Source organism: Haliotis rufescens, unplaced genomic scaffold (assembly GCF_023055435.1).
Source record: "Haliotis rufescens isolate VD_foot unplaced genomic scaffold, xgHalRufe1.0.p SCAF_89, whole genome shotgun sequence".
In the NCBI taxonomy this organism is placed as follows: domain Eukaryota; kingdom Metazoa; phylum Mollusca; class Gastropoda; order Lepetellida; family Haliotidae; genus Haliotis; species Haliotis rufescens.
In genome coordinates, this window is record NW_025964382.1 from 754,900 (window position 1) to 774,148 (window position 19,249).

At 40.2% G+C, this 19,249-nt stretch overlaps 1 protein-coding gene across 4 annotated transcripts; it reads right to left on the reverse strand.

Annotated features, from left to right (window-relative positions):
• Positions 1-7,630: 7,630 nt before the first annotated feature.
• LOC124150737 lies at positions 7,631-13,371 on the reverse strand. 4 transcript variants are annotated; one of them, XM_046522767.2, is made up of 5 exons: positions 13,045-13,371; positions 12,015-12,112; positions 11,496-11,627; positions 9,945-10,032; positions 7,631-8,026 (listed from the first exon to the last, which is right to left on the reverse strand). In XM_046522767.2, exons 3-5 carry the CDS (start codon positions 11,578-11,580, stop codon positions 7,837-7,839), a joined length of 363 nt encoding a protein of 120 aa, XP_046378723.1. In that variant the 5' UTR covers positions 11,581-11,627; positions 12,015-12,112; positions 13,045-13,371; the 3' UTR covers positions 7,631-7,836. The 4 variants fall into 4 exon arrangements, with proteins under 4 accessions (XP_046378723.1, XP_046378724.1, XP_046378721.1 ...); XM_046522768.2 differs by having other exon boundaries at positions 13,155-13,287; XM_046522765.2 differs by lacking the exon at positions 12,015-12,112 and having other exon boundaries at positions 13,045-13,369.
• Positions 13,372-19,249: the final 5,878 nt, after the last annotated feature.

Below are 19,249 nucleotides of genomic sequence, written 5' to 3' on the forward strand. Positions count from 1 at the left end.
ACACTGAAACAGTTACATATATGTCATCGTCAATCAGTGATTCATTTTGATGTAATGTTAGAGGTAAGGTTTCTCTATAACGTAATAGGTAGGTAAATTGTTACACAATCAGAAATGAGTGAGTGTGTGAGTATGGTTTTACGCCACTTTTAGCAATATTCCAGCAATATCACGGCGGGGGACAACAGAAATGGGCTTCACACATTGTACCCATGTCGGGAATCGAACCCGGGTCTTCGGCGTGACGAGCGAACGCTTTAACCACTAGGCTACCCGACCGCCCCTCAGTCAGAAATGGTACCAGAACGGGTGTGTGAACTGTTACACAATAAGAAGGAGTGAATTGTTACACACTGAGGCATGTCTGGAACATTGACCTGTAAGTGAATTGGCACTGATCAATGATTTGTCTGTAATCTGGTGAAATGTTACACTATCAACAATGGTTTGTCTGTACCAGAATATGTTTGGGAATTGTTTGCTGCACAATAAGGCATGGCTGCTGCAGTTATATTATGGCTTTTAGCTGAATTTTGGTGGGAAACCAAAGGTGATGTGCGTATAGATTATTGGTGAGGTTAGGTGAAATAGGGTTTAATGTCGCGTCCAAGATTATTGCACTTATATAGCGACGTGCATGTACATGTGTGTGTTTGTGTGGCTGCTTGTACTAGTCCGGACTGATGCCGATTTATAGTCCTAGCTCACTGAGATACCATGCCGCAGTTTAACATGAATACCCCACTCAGACACAGTATACTGACTACAAGCTGACTAGTCCTTGTGTTAGCCCCTTAATGCCGAGCGCCAGACAGGGTAACAACAAGTACCATCTTTTAAAGTCTTTGGTTGGTTGGTTGGTTGGTTTGTTGTTTAACGCCGCACTCAGCAATATTCCAGCTATATGACGGCGGTCTGTAAATAATCAATCTGGACCAGACAATCCAGTGATTAATATCAATCGATGACATGCATCAACCAAGTCAGCGAGCTTGACCACCCGATCCCGTTAGTCGCCTTTTACGACAAGCATAGTCACCTTTTACGGCAAGCATGGGTTGCTGAAGATCAATTCTACCCCGGATCGTCACGGGTCTCTCGACCATGGAGGCGGTATATATATTATTGGATGAGTTTGGCATTAAACAAACAATAATACCATAAGGAATTCAGAATTTAACAAACCAAAATTTCTATTAAAATGAACATTTATTGGCATGAATATCAAGTCAAGTTAATGGTCATGAAATGCATTAAGGCTCCATTACATCATAATATAAAAAAAGAAAAGGTCATCAACATACATAAATATATTTCTCCTTGTAAAGGTTCACCCCAGATCAGTTTAAACAAACATAAAATGTCAATGTCCATGAGAAAGATAAAAGATAGGGCATTACAAAATACACTGAAGTCCGTTCCAGATAACACATGTACAATCAGATCAGATATGTGACGCAGTTGATATTTGACAAGAATACAATACATGCAAGATACTTCAGTGCGATCGTGGAGTATACCCTGCTCCAATCTACCGCTAAACAAAGATCTGAAGACATCCCACTGGGGCTCACGTCAGAACGACCTTTCATCTGTCCAATCAGAGCGTCGCTTACCAGATTATGAAAGTGACAGTCGGAATGTGATTTCTAATCGTGCAACCTTGAAAACTTCATTCCGAACAATAGTTACGGGTTTAACGACTGAATCCATACAATCTAGACCATCTATTAGCCATTCCAGAATGTTCTTTTGTTCAGGTTTCAAATTTGTAATCGAGAATTTGTCAAAATATGTTTCGAAGTGTAGTCGCCAATTTGAAAGTAGTGCCCTAAAGCACGACAAAGCTGCCTTCTGATTGGTCATTCCATTGGTCGATCAAAGTTTGCGCAAGGTCGGTCGGTCCCGTAATGGGATGTCCTCAGATCTTTGTTTAGCGGTAGCAAGAACTAAGATCTGATTTTAATGAGATTGACCCTGCTCAGGTAAATGCATGAGGAAAGCCACTGAACATATATGTTGTAGAGGTTCAGCACTTTCCTGAAACCCATGAACATGGGTGTGGTGCTGATAGACCCAAGGGGGATAATGATAACTGGTGAGGGAACCTTTGAAATTCACTGTTCTTTACTGCCGCTGGCATGCGTAGAATCGTAATGGCATGGTTAAAATAGGTCCTGTTCCTGAAGGGTCAACACAATGTCTTGTGATGATGTTGATTATATAATGCCAGTGATAAATGTATTTCCACATAGGTAAACAGCACAAAAACATGCAAAATGATGAACAAATGAAGACATATGAACAAATATCAGCAGATCTTGGCACCAAAGAGATGTAAATGTGCACAGCGAGATGCATACCGTAACTTTGCCACTAATGACAGTCACAATGCACAGGTCATTTTGTGGAAAGATCAAAATTGCATCAAACAAAGCTTTCTCATTTAAGTGATAATTTCAGATAACAATGTAATGTAGAATTAAAAGGACACCTTACAAAATGAGTCCATTGTATGATTCTATCAATAGCATTTGTTTATGAATTACAATCAAACAGTCAGCTGAAATGTAGCTTATCTTGCCCCACCAGTAGAACCTGTCACAAACACATGCAAAGGCAAGTCAAGTATTCACCTGAAGGAACAGAGGAATATGTGCAAGTCCAAACAGGTAACTGCATTTGGATATGCCCTCCACACGTCTACCATAAAACCTTTTCAAAGCTCTTTTAAGGCCATTAATGCTGTATCCCGGATAAAAAAACAAACATTTGAGAGTTAAAAAGCTTTTTGAAATCATGTTAGAAAGAGCATTGTTGATTTTACCTCAAATGTAGTGACACAAATGGCTGGAGCTGCTGGAATATTTCTCATCATATAAAGAAAGTTGACTATTCAAATTCCCTCTTGTCATAGAGTCTGGTAGCGTTCATCAGTTGATAGCTTACAGGTCATCTGCTTACGTATATAAGCAAAAGGTGATCAATTTAGCAAAACAACCTTGAAACTGACTGGTTAATGAATTAATAGAAAAGTTTATTCTAATTGTTTTCACCTCATATTTATATATGACATGTTATGAGGGAAAAGGTGGAAATTACCCAAGTTACATAGAATTCCTGTGAACACTTTTGGCTCGGTTCATTAAATTGGCATTTAATGAGAGTAATCTGTAGGCAGATGCGCAAATGCCATAATTCATCTCTACCTCCCATGGTGAGTTTTTGAGCTGCTATTGCACTGGCGACATCTCAGTCAACATGGTCAAACAAATATTTAATAATAATAAAGTAGAAAGTTACATAACTGACTAGATATTGTACAGACCCGTGAAGATCCGGGGTAGAATTGGTCTTCAGCAACACATGCTTGTCGTAACAGGTGACTATGCTTGTCGTAACAGGTGACTATGCTTGTTGTAACAGGTGACTATGCTTGTCGTAACAGGTGACTATGCTTGTCGTAACAGGTGACTATGCTTGTGAACAGCCTACCGGGTGGTCAGGCTTGCCGACTTCGTTGATGCATGTCAACGTATCCCAATTGCATAGATCGATGCCCATGATATCAATCACTGGATTGTCTCGTCCAGACTTGATTATTTACAGACCGCCATCAAATAGCTGAAATATTGCTGAGTGCGGCGTTAAACAACAAACAAACAAAGATATTGTACAATACTGTACCATTCACTGTTCAACCTACAGCACAGCTGTTCAACATTGTTGAATTCTTTTCCAATGTATACAAAAAGAAGCACCAAATAGTGAGTTGGGTGGATGATTTTTTTAAAAGAAACTCTGTAATAAATACATTATTGGCTGGATCTGCTGGATGTTGTTTTAAAGCAGTGACCAAAAAAACGCTGTCTCTAACAAAAAATCTTAAGAAAACCATCCTTTGAGTTAGGAGTTTGTGAAATGGCTGTATTCGTGTAAGTCACATCAGTCCTTGTCCATACAAGGGAGACATCGTCACCACAGAGAGACTACTTCATCAAAACTCTGATAAGCTGATCAGCAGGAATAGAATCTAACCAAGAACGTCTACTAACCTGAATAGCGATGACATGGAGAAATACCTCTAAAATGTTGTAAAATCTTCTTCCTGTTACCTTTAACCTTAGCAAAACTGGTCTAACCAGTGCTAATGTCCATCCCTGATGACAAATTTGCTGCTACTGACAACAAAAATCAACTTGGACACAGAAAGCATCGACAGACTATAAAGCCAATACAGGCTAACAGAATAATAGAGACAGTATTCCAACATAATATATGACCAAAGCATTATAGAAACTGACCACAGCACAGGATCATCATCACTATTTTATGTGTCTGTATACACTAAATTCCTCCATCAGATGTGAATACAATATGGCCGCTATGCAGTATAATTGTCCCCAGAGCTCCAGAAAGGCTGCATATTTGTGTGAAATAAGATGGTTGGTTTGTTGTTTAACGCCGCACTCAGCAATATTCCAGCTATATGACGGCGGTCTGTAAATAATCGAGTCTGGACCAGGGAATCCAGTGATTAATATCATGAGCATCGATCCACGCCATAATTCGAACCCACGATCATAGGTTGTTGACATGCCCAAGGGACGCAACTCTGCAGAGCGAATTGTTGCGCCTTTGACGACTGGGCCAACTGGGCCCCGGATATATTAAGTTTCTGTTGTGACCAAGGGACGCAACTCTGCACAGCGAATCGCGGCGCCCCCTCTCAGTAAAAGAGATCTCAACGCATAAATGCAATGTAAACAATAACAATTAAAATAAAAAACATGTCAGAAAGATGTATATTGACAGACTAGCAGTTGAAGGAAATATCAATTCAAATATATAAAAACATATTTCCTGTATTGCATATATAATCAAAGACTTCATAAGGCATTTTCATCATTAACTGATGACCAAACGTATATCCAGGCTTCAAAGTTCCTAGCGGGGCGGTGGGCTAGTCCAGTGGTTAAAGCATTCACTCATCAAGCTAAGGATCCGAGTTCAACTCCCTACATGGGTACAATGTGTGAAGCCCATTTCTGATGTCCCCCGCTGTGATATTGCTGTGATATTGCTAAAAGCGGCAAAAAACCATACTCACTAACCCAAAGTTCCTGGGCAGTGGAGTGCCAATAGCATGGGCCAAATCAGAGCCACACAGTTACAATAAGTTTCTGGGGCTTGAAGGGCACACTGAGAAATATTTATTTATGAAAAATGTGTATTATATGAAGTCTGTGACAAATATACAGCCTCACAGGTACACAGGATGAACACAAGAGGAAAAAACAAACAAATGAGCCTTCATCATGTTCACAGTGAGTGAGTGAGTGAGTGGGTGGGTGGGTGGGTGGGTGGGTGGGTGGGTGGGTGAGTGAGTGAGTGAGTGAGTGAGTGAGTGAGTGAGTGAGTGAGTGAGAGTGAGTGAGTGAGTGAGTGAGTGAGAGTGAGTGAGTGAGTGAGAGTGAGTGAGTGAGTGAGTGAGTGAGTGAGTGAGTGAGTGAGTGAGTGAGTGAGAGTGAGTGAGTGAGTGAGTGAGTGGAAGAGTGAGTGAGTGAGTGAGTGAGTGAGTGAGTGAGTGAGTGAGTGAGTGAGTGAGTGAGTGAGTGAGTGAGTGAGTGAGAGTGAGTGAGTGAGTGAGTGAGTGAGTGAGTGAGTGAGAGTGAGTGAGTGAGTGAGTGAGTGAGTGAGTGAGTGAGTGAGTGAGTGAGTGAGTGAGTGAGTGAGTGAGTGAGTGAGTGAGAGTGAGTGAGTGGAAGAGTGAGTGAGTGAGTGAGTGAGTGAGTGAGTGAGTGAGTGAGTGAGTGAGTGAGTGAGTGAGTGAGAGTGAGTGAGTGAGTGAGTGAGTGAGTGAGTGAGTGAGTGAGTGAGTGAGTGAGAGTGAGTGAGTGAGTGAGTGAGTGAGTGAGTGAGTGAGTGAGTGAGTGAGTGAGAGTGAGTGAGTGAGTGAGTGAGTGAGTGGAAGAGTGAGTGAGTGAGTGAGTGAGTGAGTGAGTGAGTGAGTGAGTGAGTGAGTGAGCGAGCGAGCGAGTATTGATTTATGCCACAGGGGACACCAGAAAATGGCTGAGCACATTGTACCCATGTGGGGAACAGAAACCTGGGTCATCGGTGTGACGTGCGACTGCTACCCCACCTCCCTTTAGGTTTACTGCATTTGAACGTGAAACATTTTATCGGTAGGTAAAAATATACAGAAAATATAATGCATTTACATGATTTTTTAAATCAGATCAAAGTTTGCTTTGGATCAGTAGGTGTTCACAAAAAACATCATGGTCTGGTTTGGGTCATTAAAAATATTATATGTCTAAAATCTGACTTGGTATAATGATGTGTGATTATTTGTATTGTCAAAAGGATCTTTACTGTCAGTGGTATAAAAAAAACTGTTTTCATTCTGAATATTATCATTTTTTAGGTCAGGGATCCATAAACTTATCAAATAAAAACATAAAGCCTTATCCTGGTAAATTGGAGAAAGGGTTTCATCAATCTCAATGAAAAGGAAGGTGAGAAGCTTATCATTTGCTTAATCCAGCTCCCATTTACCAAATATCAAAGATTGATCAAGGTAGTGATCTTGTTGCACACTTAACTCCCCAAGGGGAGCATGGGTGTCCCAGGTGGCTAAGCACTGCAATTCCTATGCAGAGTTGCATCCCTTGGGCATGCCAGTAACCTATGGTAATGGGTTCGAATCCCACTTCGCCCTATATTTCTAGGTTTGTCAGCACCATACTCATGCTCTGTGGGTTTCACTAAAGTTGTAAAAGTCTGAGACCTGCATCACTTCGTGCTTTCCTCCCACATCAAGCTGATGTGTTGTGCCATAACTGGAATACGGTTCAAAGCTGCACAAAATCAAAATCTCTCACTTATAAATCAAAATCTTGATTACACCATTAGGAACAAAATTATAAATTTAAAAGCATGTCATTTTTATCTCACAGAGGCTTTAACACACTGACCAAAATCTTATCAGTCAAATTAGTTTGAACAGTATCTATTTCCTTGTTGACAGTCTGTCAATTTTACTTTAGTTCATCAGCAATTAATTATTGTAATAAGATCACAATTAAAAAACATGATTTCAAAACACATTTTTCAGATCTATCCCTACCACAAACATTCACCAGCTTTTTGAAACAAAAAATCTTAAAACCAAGCAATTGAGAAAGCCTAAAAAAATCACAAAACAATTACAGGTACACCTTCACAAATTCTTCTAACAACTGCCATTCTAAAACAGCACCATTGACCATGCTGACAATACAGTTTCACCAATCAGCACTAAGTAACTATTGGATTCGCTTGTTAATGTTTCCACCTTTTTTATCATATTACTTTTGTTGTTTTTCACAAGTACATATATATGCTCCATGCATCCTAGCATCCATTCACCTGATGAAGGAGAAAGCATATACTCCGAAACGTTGTGTTCCTCATAATAAAGAGTGAGTGAGTGAGTGAGTTTGGTTTAACGCCGCTTTTTTCCAGTATTCCAGTTATATCGTGGCGTGTCAGCTTAATGAGGGAGGAAAGCCCGAAGTGATGCAGGTCTCAGACGTTTAAGACTTCGGTGAAACCCACAAGCACGGGTATGGTGCTGACAAACCTAGAAACATAATCGGGGCGAACCGGGATTCGAACCCACAATCATAGGCTTCTGGCGTGCCCATGGGACGCAACTCTGCACAGCGAATCGCTGCGCCTTCCACGACTGGGCCACCCGTACCCCCGCATCACAGACTTTATACAGTTTTATAACATGAAGGCAGATTTCAAAACAATCCTGATAACACACTGCCCCATTCTGTACTTGCTTCACATTTTGGTCGAGAAGTAACTGGCTATTTTAAAACTGCCTGTTTTAGTGATCTTCACCTTGTAGAAGTCTTTCTTGGGCCCCTTGGTGGCGACATCTATTCTTGACCTGATGTCAGGTGGTATTGCCAGGGACTCGTGGAAGTAGCCCTGGCCACTCACCGTTGTTTCAAACACTGCATAGAAATTTCTGAAACAATAAAAGATGTCCAGTTCTCACAAAGTGTTAGCAAATGATTAGAGAATCATCTACAAACTGGGAAGGATAACTGATTTGTCAATGTGCAAAGTTTTGTGCCATGAACAAATGCCTAAACTTTGTCTGGAAAGTTTTGCTATATCCTGTTACGATGACCAAATATCAAAGCTACATTTGACCTATTTATCAGTTGAGGTGAAATGGGGTCAAACGTTGCGTCCAAGATTATTGCACACAGATGCACGTGCATGCATGTGTGAGTGTGTGGCTGCTTGTACTAGTCCAGACTAATGCTGCTCTTGCAGTGCTAGCCGACTGAGATACCAGCCCTTGCTTTAGCCCATTAATGCTGGGAGCCAGGCAGGGTAACAACAAGTACCATCTCTTAACACGTCTTTTGGTATGATGCAGATGGGGATCGAACCACCGGACCTTCCCATCTCCAGGTTGACTCTCTACCACGGAGGTGGCCACATCAAAGTCAGGAGTTATCAGCAAGAAATTCAGAACAGATGATCATAGAAATCAGCCCTTGTTTTAGCCCATTAATGCCGGGAGCAAGGCAGGGTAACAACAAGTACCATCTCTTAACACGTCTTTTGGTATGATGCAGATGGGGATCGAACCACCGGACCTTTCCATCTCCAGGTTGACTCTCTACCACGGAGGGGGCCACATCAAAGTCAGGAGTTATCAACAAGAAATTCAGAACAGATGATGATAGAAATCAGAGCTCCAGATAAGCTGCGTATCCGCGTAAAATACACATCAGAAATGCAGAAATAGGCAGTAAAATAAAATCCAAGCGTATCAAATACGCAACGAACATTACAGATACGCAACGAACATTACAGATACGCTACAGAAATAAAACTTGTGCGTATCATCAAAAGATTGTGAAGTAACCTTGTGTATTCGATTAGCTAATCAGCAACCTATTTTGAAGTTATAAACGGGCATTCCGTCAACCTTGCCAAACTCCACGATGACAGTTACATCATGATCATTTGCCATCACACTTTCTTGTGGAAGTATCGTGGTATTTTTGAGTCCTGTAAAGCTCTCGAACCCACACGACACCAGTTAACGGGGACTAGATGAATAGTGTTTTTTTAATATTTAACTTAAATACCCACATGTGTAAAAACTAGTGGGTAACAGAAATTTGAATACCCAGATAGAATTACTGATACCCAATGATTTTAAAATGCATGGGTAAAATACCTACAACACCAAAAGCTTATCTGGAGCTCTGTAAATTAAAACAGGTGGGATCAAAAAACACTCCTGGCTTAGGAATACAATTTGTATAATCATGTACTAGCTGGTTAGACAACGTCTGTTGTTTGTCAGCAAAAATAACTGCATCATGAAACTACTGCAAGTGTGTGTCACTCGCACCTTTCGCAGTGCTTTCCTGCTCGCAAAACTTTACAGATTTAGAGTATCATGATTCTAGTGAGTGAGTGAGTGAGTATGGTTTTACGCCTCTTTTAGCAATATTCCAGCAATATAACGGTGGGGGACACCAGAATTGGGCTTCACATATTGTACCCATGTCGGGAATCGAACCCGGGTCTTCGGCGTGATGAGCGAACGCTTTAACCACTAGGCTAACCGACCGCCCAATGATTCTAACCCAGATCTTCACAGGTTTTAACACAGATGTAATTTCCTACAAGCAAATGTATGCAGAGGACAAGAGAATTTTGAGAACAATCCTGCTAAGTTTTCTTAAACACATGCGCTGTAGCCAAATGTCTCAAGCTCAGATCTAAGTGCTTTGATTTTTATTGAGAATTCCAAACAAAGCGCCACCAGCAGATTATAAACCACTTGTTAAGGTCGGCTAAAAATACATTCCCAAAGTAAGGATGATGAGTTCTGCAAAAGTAAATATTACGCATACCCTTCTCTCTCCACGAAGTCCCATGATGCACTTTGCAGACCTTTCACCTTGTAGTACAGCTTACAGCAGCCATCCTCCTTGACCTGCACTGTAACATGGGCACAAGGTGAAGTATGGTTCAAGGTCATACCTGGGGTCAAGGTCGTATAGCAACATGGTGCCAGTGAAAAGGTTTCATAATGTCAATATCTAATCCCTTACCATGGTCCCAGTAAGACCATGGTAAGGTCCCAGTATGAAAGTTGAAAAACTTAAACTTTATATTTCAATTTAAAATATCAAAATGACTACAATAACAAATCACAAATCAAAGGATCAATTCATAACAGTATTCCAGTTATATCGCGGCATGTCAGCTTAATGTGGGAGCAAAGCCCGAAGTGATGCAGGTCTCAGACGTTTACCACTTCGGTGAAACCCACGAGCACGGGTATGGTGCTGACCAACCTAGAAACATAATCGGGGCGAACTGGGATTCGAACCCACAATCATAGGTTTCTGGCTTGTCCAAGGGACGCAATTCTGCACAGCTAATAGCGGCGCCTTAGACGACTGGGCCACCCGTGCCCCCAACAACAATAATGAAGTGGGAAGCATTCCTAGACATTTGCTGTCGATGCCCCAGTTGTAAGCTATATTCCAGCAACAGTATTAAGAGAATGTGACACTGGAAATATTTGACTGTTTGTTGCATGATGCCACAGATATACAATCATCCTGTTGTATGACGGCAGCCTGTAAGTAATAGAGTCAAAAACCAGTGGTTGGTATAATGAGTAATGACGATTACGGTACAAGAAAGCACAAGGAACAAAGTCACTGAGTCTACAAACCCATGAAGTCATCCCTTACAACAAACATAGTTTCCAATTGTAAATCTAACCAAAAATTCCCACAGGATGACATTGGAGGATTTTGTGGAGTGAAGATTCCGGGATAGAACAGGTCTTCAGCAACCTATGCTTGCCGTAAAAGTCGACTATGCTTGTCGTAAAAGGCGACTAACGGGATCAGGTGGTCAGGCTCACTGACTTGGTTGATGCAGGTCACCGATCCCAATTGCGTGGATCGATGCTCATGATATCATTCACTGGATTGTCTGGTCCAGACTCAATTATTTACAGACCGCTGTCATTTAGCTGGAATATTGCTGAGTGCGGCGTTAAACAACAAACCAACAAACCAACCAAAGAGCTAATATAGCCTGAGGCTAATTGCATGCCTTTGTTCAGAGACCTAAATAATCAAAACATGTAAAATGTAGTGTTCGAACCTAAAGGATTTCCTGGGGTCCTTGAGGTTTGTGCATACAGTAGTTGAATTCAGGGACTCCCTCAATCTCAAACATTCCACATGACCCTTTGACTTTCAAGCTAAACTTTGAACATTGTAAATGCATCAGAATACTTAATTCAACATAGTAACAAGGACTGGGGCTGTAACAAATAATTAACACAAATAATTACGGTATCTACATGTTTGTCTCAAATTGTGCATGAAGACAAATGTCTTATCAACCCCCAGCTCTCTGCTACATGCTGTGACCCATACCATTGACTGGGTCACACTTCTTCTGTACTGCCGCCGGCGCTGCTGCCCCTGCTGCCACAGCCGTTGATGCTATTGCCTGCTCCATCACTGGCAATGGTCAAGGACAGGGAGATTCCATCACACACAGCAGGCCTGAGTAGTTGAAATGAAGGTGAAAGACAAGCATGAATCAACATGATCAAAGTAACACAATTCCAGATAGTGTTATGGGAGATCTTGGAATCTGAGAGCTTTTTAGTACTTTATTCTTGAGTCTCTATCTACTACCATTTTCACAACATTTGTTATTATAAAATCAAAACAAAACAAAAACATTTTCATACATGGTTCACAGATGTATTAAGACCTGGTCAGGGGCCAATATTTGGCCTCAAGTCTCAAGCAACTATCAACAAAAGTACCCACTACTTAAGAATATTGACGAATTTGGACATTTTGGGTTGAGTCCTGTCCGGGATTCGAACCCACACTGCCAGAGTGAGGCACCTAATCGCCAGCAGATATGTATTCATATATTACCCAAGTAAGTTTATCTCTGCAGCCACTAGCCGATTCGTCTCGCATCAAAACACTGGGCTGTGTACTCGCGGGCAGATGACCACCGAGTATGCTGTTCACTGTCGGATTAACAAAACTGATTAATGAGAGATTTCGGTAAATCATTGCAAATTAGGTGTGTCAGAGTCTTAGTACGACACTGTCGGATTAAATACCACTGATTTAATTGGTTCCCATCATTAGTGTCGGATAAAGCCGATGTCACAATCAAATGACGTCACTGCTACTGAAGCTGTTAGCAGTACTTTTTACACTGCTTATTACTGTCTATACACTGAAAAAGTTGGAAGAATGATGTTGGATGATAAATAAAATCTCACGTCTATTGATATCAAATATATTAAAACTAGTTGATAAAAGCCTCAGTGTTTTTCCACTTTTAGTTTCTTCAACTCGTGTTGATATATTTAGTATCAAAAGACACTCAGGAGATTCTCTATTTATTTACTTACCAATAACAATTCCTGTGCATTTTCTGTACATACATATAGGCAGTATATATTTATATTTACTTACAAATAACGAGTTCCTGTGCATTTTCTTTACTTACATTTAGGCGGTATATATTTATATTTATCATCCAAAATTGGCTCCCACAGGAGATATCGCTTGGGTAAGATCATACAATATCTACATTACATATATCGCTGCAATGAAATTGCATCACAATGATTTGCAGACCATGGTGACGTCAATGCTTACCATGACGTCACAATCAAATGACATCACTAATGGCTCTGCTACTGAAGCTGTTAGCAGGACTTTTTACACCAAGACACTGCTTATTACTGTCTACAAACTTAAAAAGTTGGAAGAATGATGTTGGATGATAAATAGAGTCTCAACCTTGAATTGATATCAAATAAATCAACACACGTTGATAAAAGTTGAAAAACTCCTCGGCAAGCCTGAGAGTTATTCCAATTTTATGAACTTGCGTTTATATATTTGATATCAAAAGACACTCGGGTGAAATTCTCTATTTAATTACCAATAACGGGTTCCTGTGCATTTTCTCTTCTTTCAGTTTTTCACTCCAACGGATGAATCGTTCGGTATTATTCCAAAAGAAAACCATATATCTCACAAACAATGTCTCACCAGCGATATCAACACAATGTTGTCTGTCTTCTGCTCATAAAAATACTACCACGCTCCTCACAGCAATAGCCCGTTCGCGGAAATGATATCGGGAGGAGCTGTCTCGAAGGGAGGTTACTCTAATTTCCTGTCGAATCTTGAACCAACTGGTAACCGCGTGAAAAACACGGAAAGTGAAGTTCAAATCCTCATTTAGTAAAAAAAAAATTATTTTCTTGACATGTAATGTTTCGATGGTTGAACGTACTTTGCCGATCGCTATATATTACACGTCTACAGTGTTACAGATAAGTTATTTTGTCTTATAGCAGGGATGTATAAGAGCTGTGTTTAGAGTTCGAGGGTACCCTGCCAAATTTCACCTCACCTCACCTCACCTCACCTCACCTCACCTCACCTCTCCGTGTGAACAACAAACAATTTAGGAAGTCAGACCAATAATTTGAGAAATTTGATACCGTTTTAGAGAGTCTGAGGTCGAGGAAAGGACCATAACTTAAATATCTCGAATTCATTCCCATAAGCTTTTGAAGAGCTGGAGCGACAAGGAATAACAAGGCATCTTTTTTGGCTAGAGGATAAGCAAAAAATGTTGTTGTTTTTAAAAAAAGAGCAAAACCATTAGAAATCGCTGTGTTTGTTTGTTTGTTGTTTAACGCCACACTCAGCAATATTCCAGCTATTTGACGGCTGTCTGTAAATAATCGAGTCTGGACCAGATAATCCGGTGATTGACACCATGAGCATCGATCTACGCAATTTGGGATTCGATGACATGCATCAACCCAGTCAGCGAGCCTGACCACCCGATCCCGTTAGTCGCCTCTTCCGACAAGTATGGGTTGCTACAGACCAATTCTAACCCGGAATCTTCACGGGAAGAAATCGCTGTGAAAGTTATCAGATGTGTTCATATGAAAGAGAATTACACCTTGTTTATTTCGATACTTTTGGTTATCAAATCGCTATAAAACCCCCTCTGACTGAAACAACAGATTTTACGGCCGCATCACCACGGAAGCCATTTTTTAGTCATTGTAAGAATGCATGTTAAATAATATTATGTTCAATTTTAGGTTACAAAATGCAAAGTTGCGGTTACTACAATATTCAAAGGATGTATGGCAATATATTTTGCGCAGAAAACACGATAGAAATCTACAGATTGAATGTATTCAAGCTTTGTGGATAACAGGGTCCTGTTGTACAAAGCGATCTTAGCGCTACGACTATCGTAAGCCTAGGTTAAAGTATGGGCGTTACGATCACCTTTGAGCTAAGATCGCTTTGTGGAACGGGGCCTGGGGAGCTTGGATTTTGGCGTTTTCTATATACGACTGTGACGTCATATCTTTTGCATCGAAAAGAGTGATATGACGCCATAATAGTGACGCGCGATGTAAAACGAAACCCTTGTGAGACTTGCTTAGATTTTTTAGGAGTTCTCGACTCATGTTAGCTTACAAAGTTATTGTGTTACACGCTTAGAATTATTGTCATATGTTTGAGTGAAGTATTACTGTGTTTACAAACTGCTTGAGCGCCATACAGAAAAGTACGGTTATAACGAACTCAAAGGGACTACTAATTTAGTTCGATATAACCGTAGTTCGCTATAAGCATATATACAGCATAACTACAGCAAATAGTCGACACCAAAAAAGTAAGTTCGTTATATCCGTAAGTTCGTAATAAGCGTGTTCGTTATAACCGTAGTTAACTGTATTTTGTTTAAAAGCTGTTGTCGGTGATTCAGATAGTAATGCAGATCGACAACCCACTCACAACACTGGACTAAACCAATAACGCGTCACTCAATATATTTACAAACATCACATATATAGAGAATACTACACTCATTCTCGTTAGATACCACTTTTACGAAACTAGTGGATTTTCTTTGGTATCTGACCTAGCGAAAAATCGTGAAAATGTTATCTAACGAGAATGAGTGTGGTATTTTATTTATTACCCACGTTAAATATATAACTACTTCTCTCCGTTGACAGACCAAACTGAAACCGGTTGCAAAATCTGGTTGCGCATGAATATTGATATATGCCCAAATATGGGCATTTTTGACATTTCTATGCATACGCATTGACAACATACGCCTACAGTTGTGTTTGCAAACATAACACCACCGACGCTCAAGATCCTTTTTGAAGTATTTCTTCAACTTATGGTAATTCATGCGCCATGTTGTTAGTACGCAGGACACCTTTAAGAAAAATTGAAAAGTCACATTGGCACCGCGCTTTGAATATCGGACCGACAGTCGGTCACTCGCACTGCCGGTGTCCCGTCTGTGCAATCAAAATGGTGCTGTTTCCTTGATCTGTCAGCTGAATTAATATCATGTCCGTACCATTTTGGAAGAGGGAAATCAGAGCGTTCGCCAAAGACATTCATGTAAACTGTACAACACTATACTGAAGACGTGAAAATCAACAAACTCAAGTCTGCTTGTATGTCAGTGACAGCTTCGAACGAAGGGCAAGGTCACCACTGGAATAAGAAAAGACAACCGTGATATACTTACAGCGTTTCACACTAGGGATGGGGAATGTTATTGTTCACATTTGGGATATTTTGGGCCACATAATCAGAAGTCAGGCACACTTCTACGGAGTTTTCGAATGATTTGTATCGGAAGTGTTCACTTTGAGTGATCTGGTCGTGCAGTCGTGAACAAACAACTCCCGAAATAGTGCCACAAAATACGCTTCGAAGGGGACACTGATGGCACAACCGGATCACCCCAAGTAAGTCTAGGTATCTGTCCAGATTGTTTAAACAGACTTCATTCACCACGCTTTTCCATATACCTTCAATCAAATTGAAAGTTGTGAAAGCGGTCGGGTGCGTCACGCTCATGGGGACCCTCGATCTATTGATCGGTAGTCGTACATTGTAAATGAATATAGCTCGATTATATGATGTTTGTAGAAGCTCTCTGCATAACTTATATAGAGTACAAACCGAATTTGATGCGTGTGACTACCTTGTTTGGTTTAATAAAGTGTTTGTAAATATCCCTCGCTCTCATGAGATTGCTTCAGTTCTGCCTTGTAGTTGCAAAATGAATGACGTCTCGTGAGTTTTTATGAATGAAAAATGTAGTCCCGGTGTGACAGAGGTCACGGTTATCCAATCAAAACGAATAAACCAAGGTCAACCTTGTATGACACACGTGTACGGATTTAGTATCTTACCACCTGTATCTTCACCACGTGGGTAATAATTCGTGTTATTTGGTCATGGTAGAATGGAGATAAACATACTGTGTTTCGAATGGAGAGCTCGGTTACCTGTAGATTTAAGAGAGCTCAATTGAATTTGGAACCGATCGCGCAATGTTTTAGGTCCACACTGAAAAAACAGTATGTTTATCCCCTATTTATACAAGGCTCTGTAGGGAAAGATTTATGGAAGGTGTTTCTTATACACAGAATGGTGCAAATTCCTTCAGTGTACTAAATGGTATTTTGTTATACGCAGATGCACCTTAATCAGTCAGCTGTAAAAATGAAATATGACTGAAATATGTTTCCAAGCGGCGTTCACTCACCCCATTTGACTGTAAATGATATTGTCACTGAATTATCGTTAGATACATTTTAGACCCGTGCATTTCCACGGTAGAATAAGTCTTCAGCAACCCATGCTTGCCGTAAAAGGCGACTATGCTTGTCGTAAGAGGCGACTAACGGGATCGGGCGGTCAGCCTCGCTGACTTTGTTGATGCATGTCATCGTATCCCAATTGGGTGGATCGATGCTCATGATGCCCATCACTGGATTGTGTGGTCCAGACTCGATTATATTCAGACCGCCGTCATATAGCTGGAATACTGCTGAGTGTGGCGTTCAACACCAAACGAACGATGATTCATTTGAAATACATTAACAAATCCACCAACTCGTCAAACCGGTTTCAACACAAGACATAAATAATGCATCATGCTTTTCGGATATAATGCATACAGTAAACTACGGTTATAACGAACTCAAAGGGACTACTAATTTTAGTTCGTTATAACCGTAGTTCGTTATAAGCACACATACAGCATAACTACAGCAAATAGCCGGGACCATAAACGTAAGTTCGTTATATCCATCAGTTCGTTATAAGCGTGTTCGTTATAACCGTAGTTTACTGTACATTCCTTGGCCAAGTGATTCGACCATGCATTCATACAACATATATAACGCGCCAATCATATCGGCAGATAGGAACGACTGGCATCGCCTAAGTTGAATATTTTTTACACAGGCAATGTATAATAATCGTTAGCATCCTCAGTATATTCACTTCAGTATATTCAGTATATTCAATTTAATAAAATGAATTTAAAAACTACAAAAATATAAGTTCAGTATGCGCAGTTTATTTGGCTACATGTTCAATGTATAGCTGAATGGCGTACTTGTGGAAAGGGGCTATGTTACACAAAATAAAATCAGCATCAAACTCACATTTTATGTTGACGATAACACATTGACACATACGCCAGCTTGGCACTATCGAGGAGCGCTCAAAACCAGCGTTGTTCTCCATGTAAAACACTGTTTATTTTCAAAGCGTGAGCTGGACGACAGTCACTGTGATATTTGTGAATGTTTAGTACAAGGGAGATAACTCTGTGATACCCTTACACAACATGTATGGATACCGTGTGCAGGCACAGTAAGTACTATACTTATTATTGATCCGTCTTTGTTTGGTGTAATCGTCCCTGTACCATATATTCATGTTGAGGTTGGGGTGAGTGGGGTAGGGTGGGGTGGGGATGTCCATTCTATTGCATCTTTTGACCACTTGACCATTTACAAATTCAGTTTGAAATATCCCCAACATGCCTTCTGTAAAACCGATTGAACGTCAACTAAGGCATTGCATGTTGTAGCCCCGGTGTAAATCAGTGTCAGGCATTCTTACCACATTAGAGCGAACATAATACCACGAATCTTTATCTTGATCATAATATCTGCCAATGAATTGTCTGGTCCAGACTCCATTATGTACAACTCATTGTACCACCTGACAAGTCTGGGCTCATATGTAACATTGACAAAATATAGATCAATGACGGGTTTCCAAGAAGGTGTCTTGTATGGGTATATCACGTGTGTTTGTCGACTCACAGTGTTTAGTTTTCTTGGAAAGGCATTGTATGATGTGTGTACATGGCATTGTTTCTGAGAATTTCTGTTCTAAATTTAGGTCCATGTCAAAAGGAAAATGAACAGAAAGTATCATGCAGGTGTATTATGATATGACCATGAGTGTTTGCTCAACCTTTTTTGCATTGATTGAATAATTATGAGTGTTGTATAGAGCTGTTCAATACATGAATACAGACGCTATTTCGATCGCTGTTTTGTATTAGGGTGATATGGTGTTACGACTGTGCTATGAGAAGAGTTTAAGAAACACCTACGTTTTATATGCCTTATAATGGCTAGATAAAGCAACTTTCAAGGCATTTATAAAGCCTGTACACATGTTCCCTTGTTCGTGAACGTAAGCGAACACCTGGTTTAAAACATCAAACACAATATCATATAACCGGAATAACAATGGACTTTGCGCTGTGCAGAGATTTGTTATGACTATAGTAAGGCTTTTGTAACTTATATTTTCCTAGACTCTTATCATTTACTCAACTAAAATCCATGGGTTAATTGACATCAACTAAATATTTATACATGCCTTTCTGTTGTTTAAGTGGAGGATGTCTTCGCATAATGATAACATAAGTGCATAATCAACTTCGATGCTGTGTGTTAGCTGACACATATTTTGATGATTTACTGTTTGTGAAAGTGTTTATAAATATGAAAAGTGTTTACATCTGCTGGATATCTTCTATAAACGGAATTATATATAACTTTATATTTTCATAGATTTGAAGAGTAGAGATTCAGATAATATATTTATGCATATTGTATCCTTATATCCTACAGTTTTGTACATAAACAGCCCATTAAGTACTGTATTTGCTGAATCTTGATGGCATGCAGTATCTAATCAATTTGCTACGAAATGGATAATATGCCATCGAACCTCCTTGTGTCGAATGCACGGTTGTC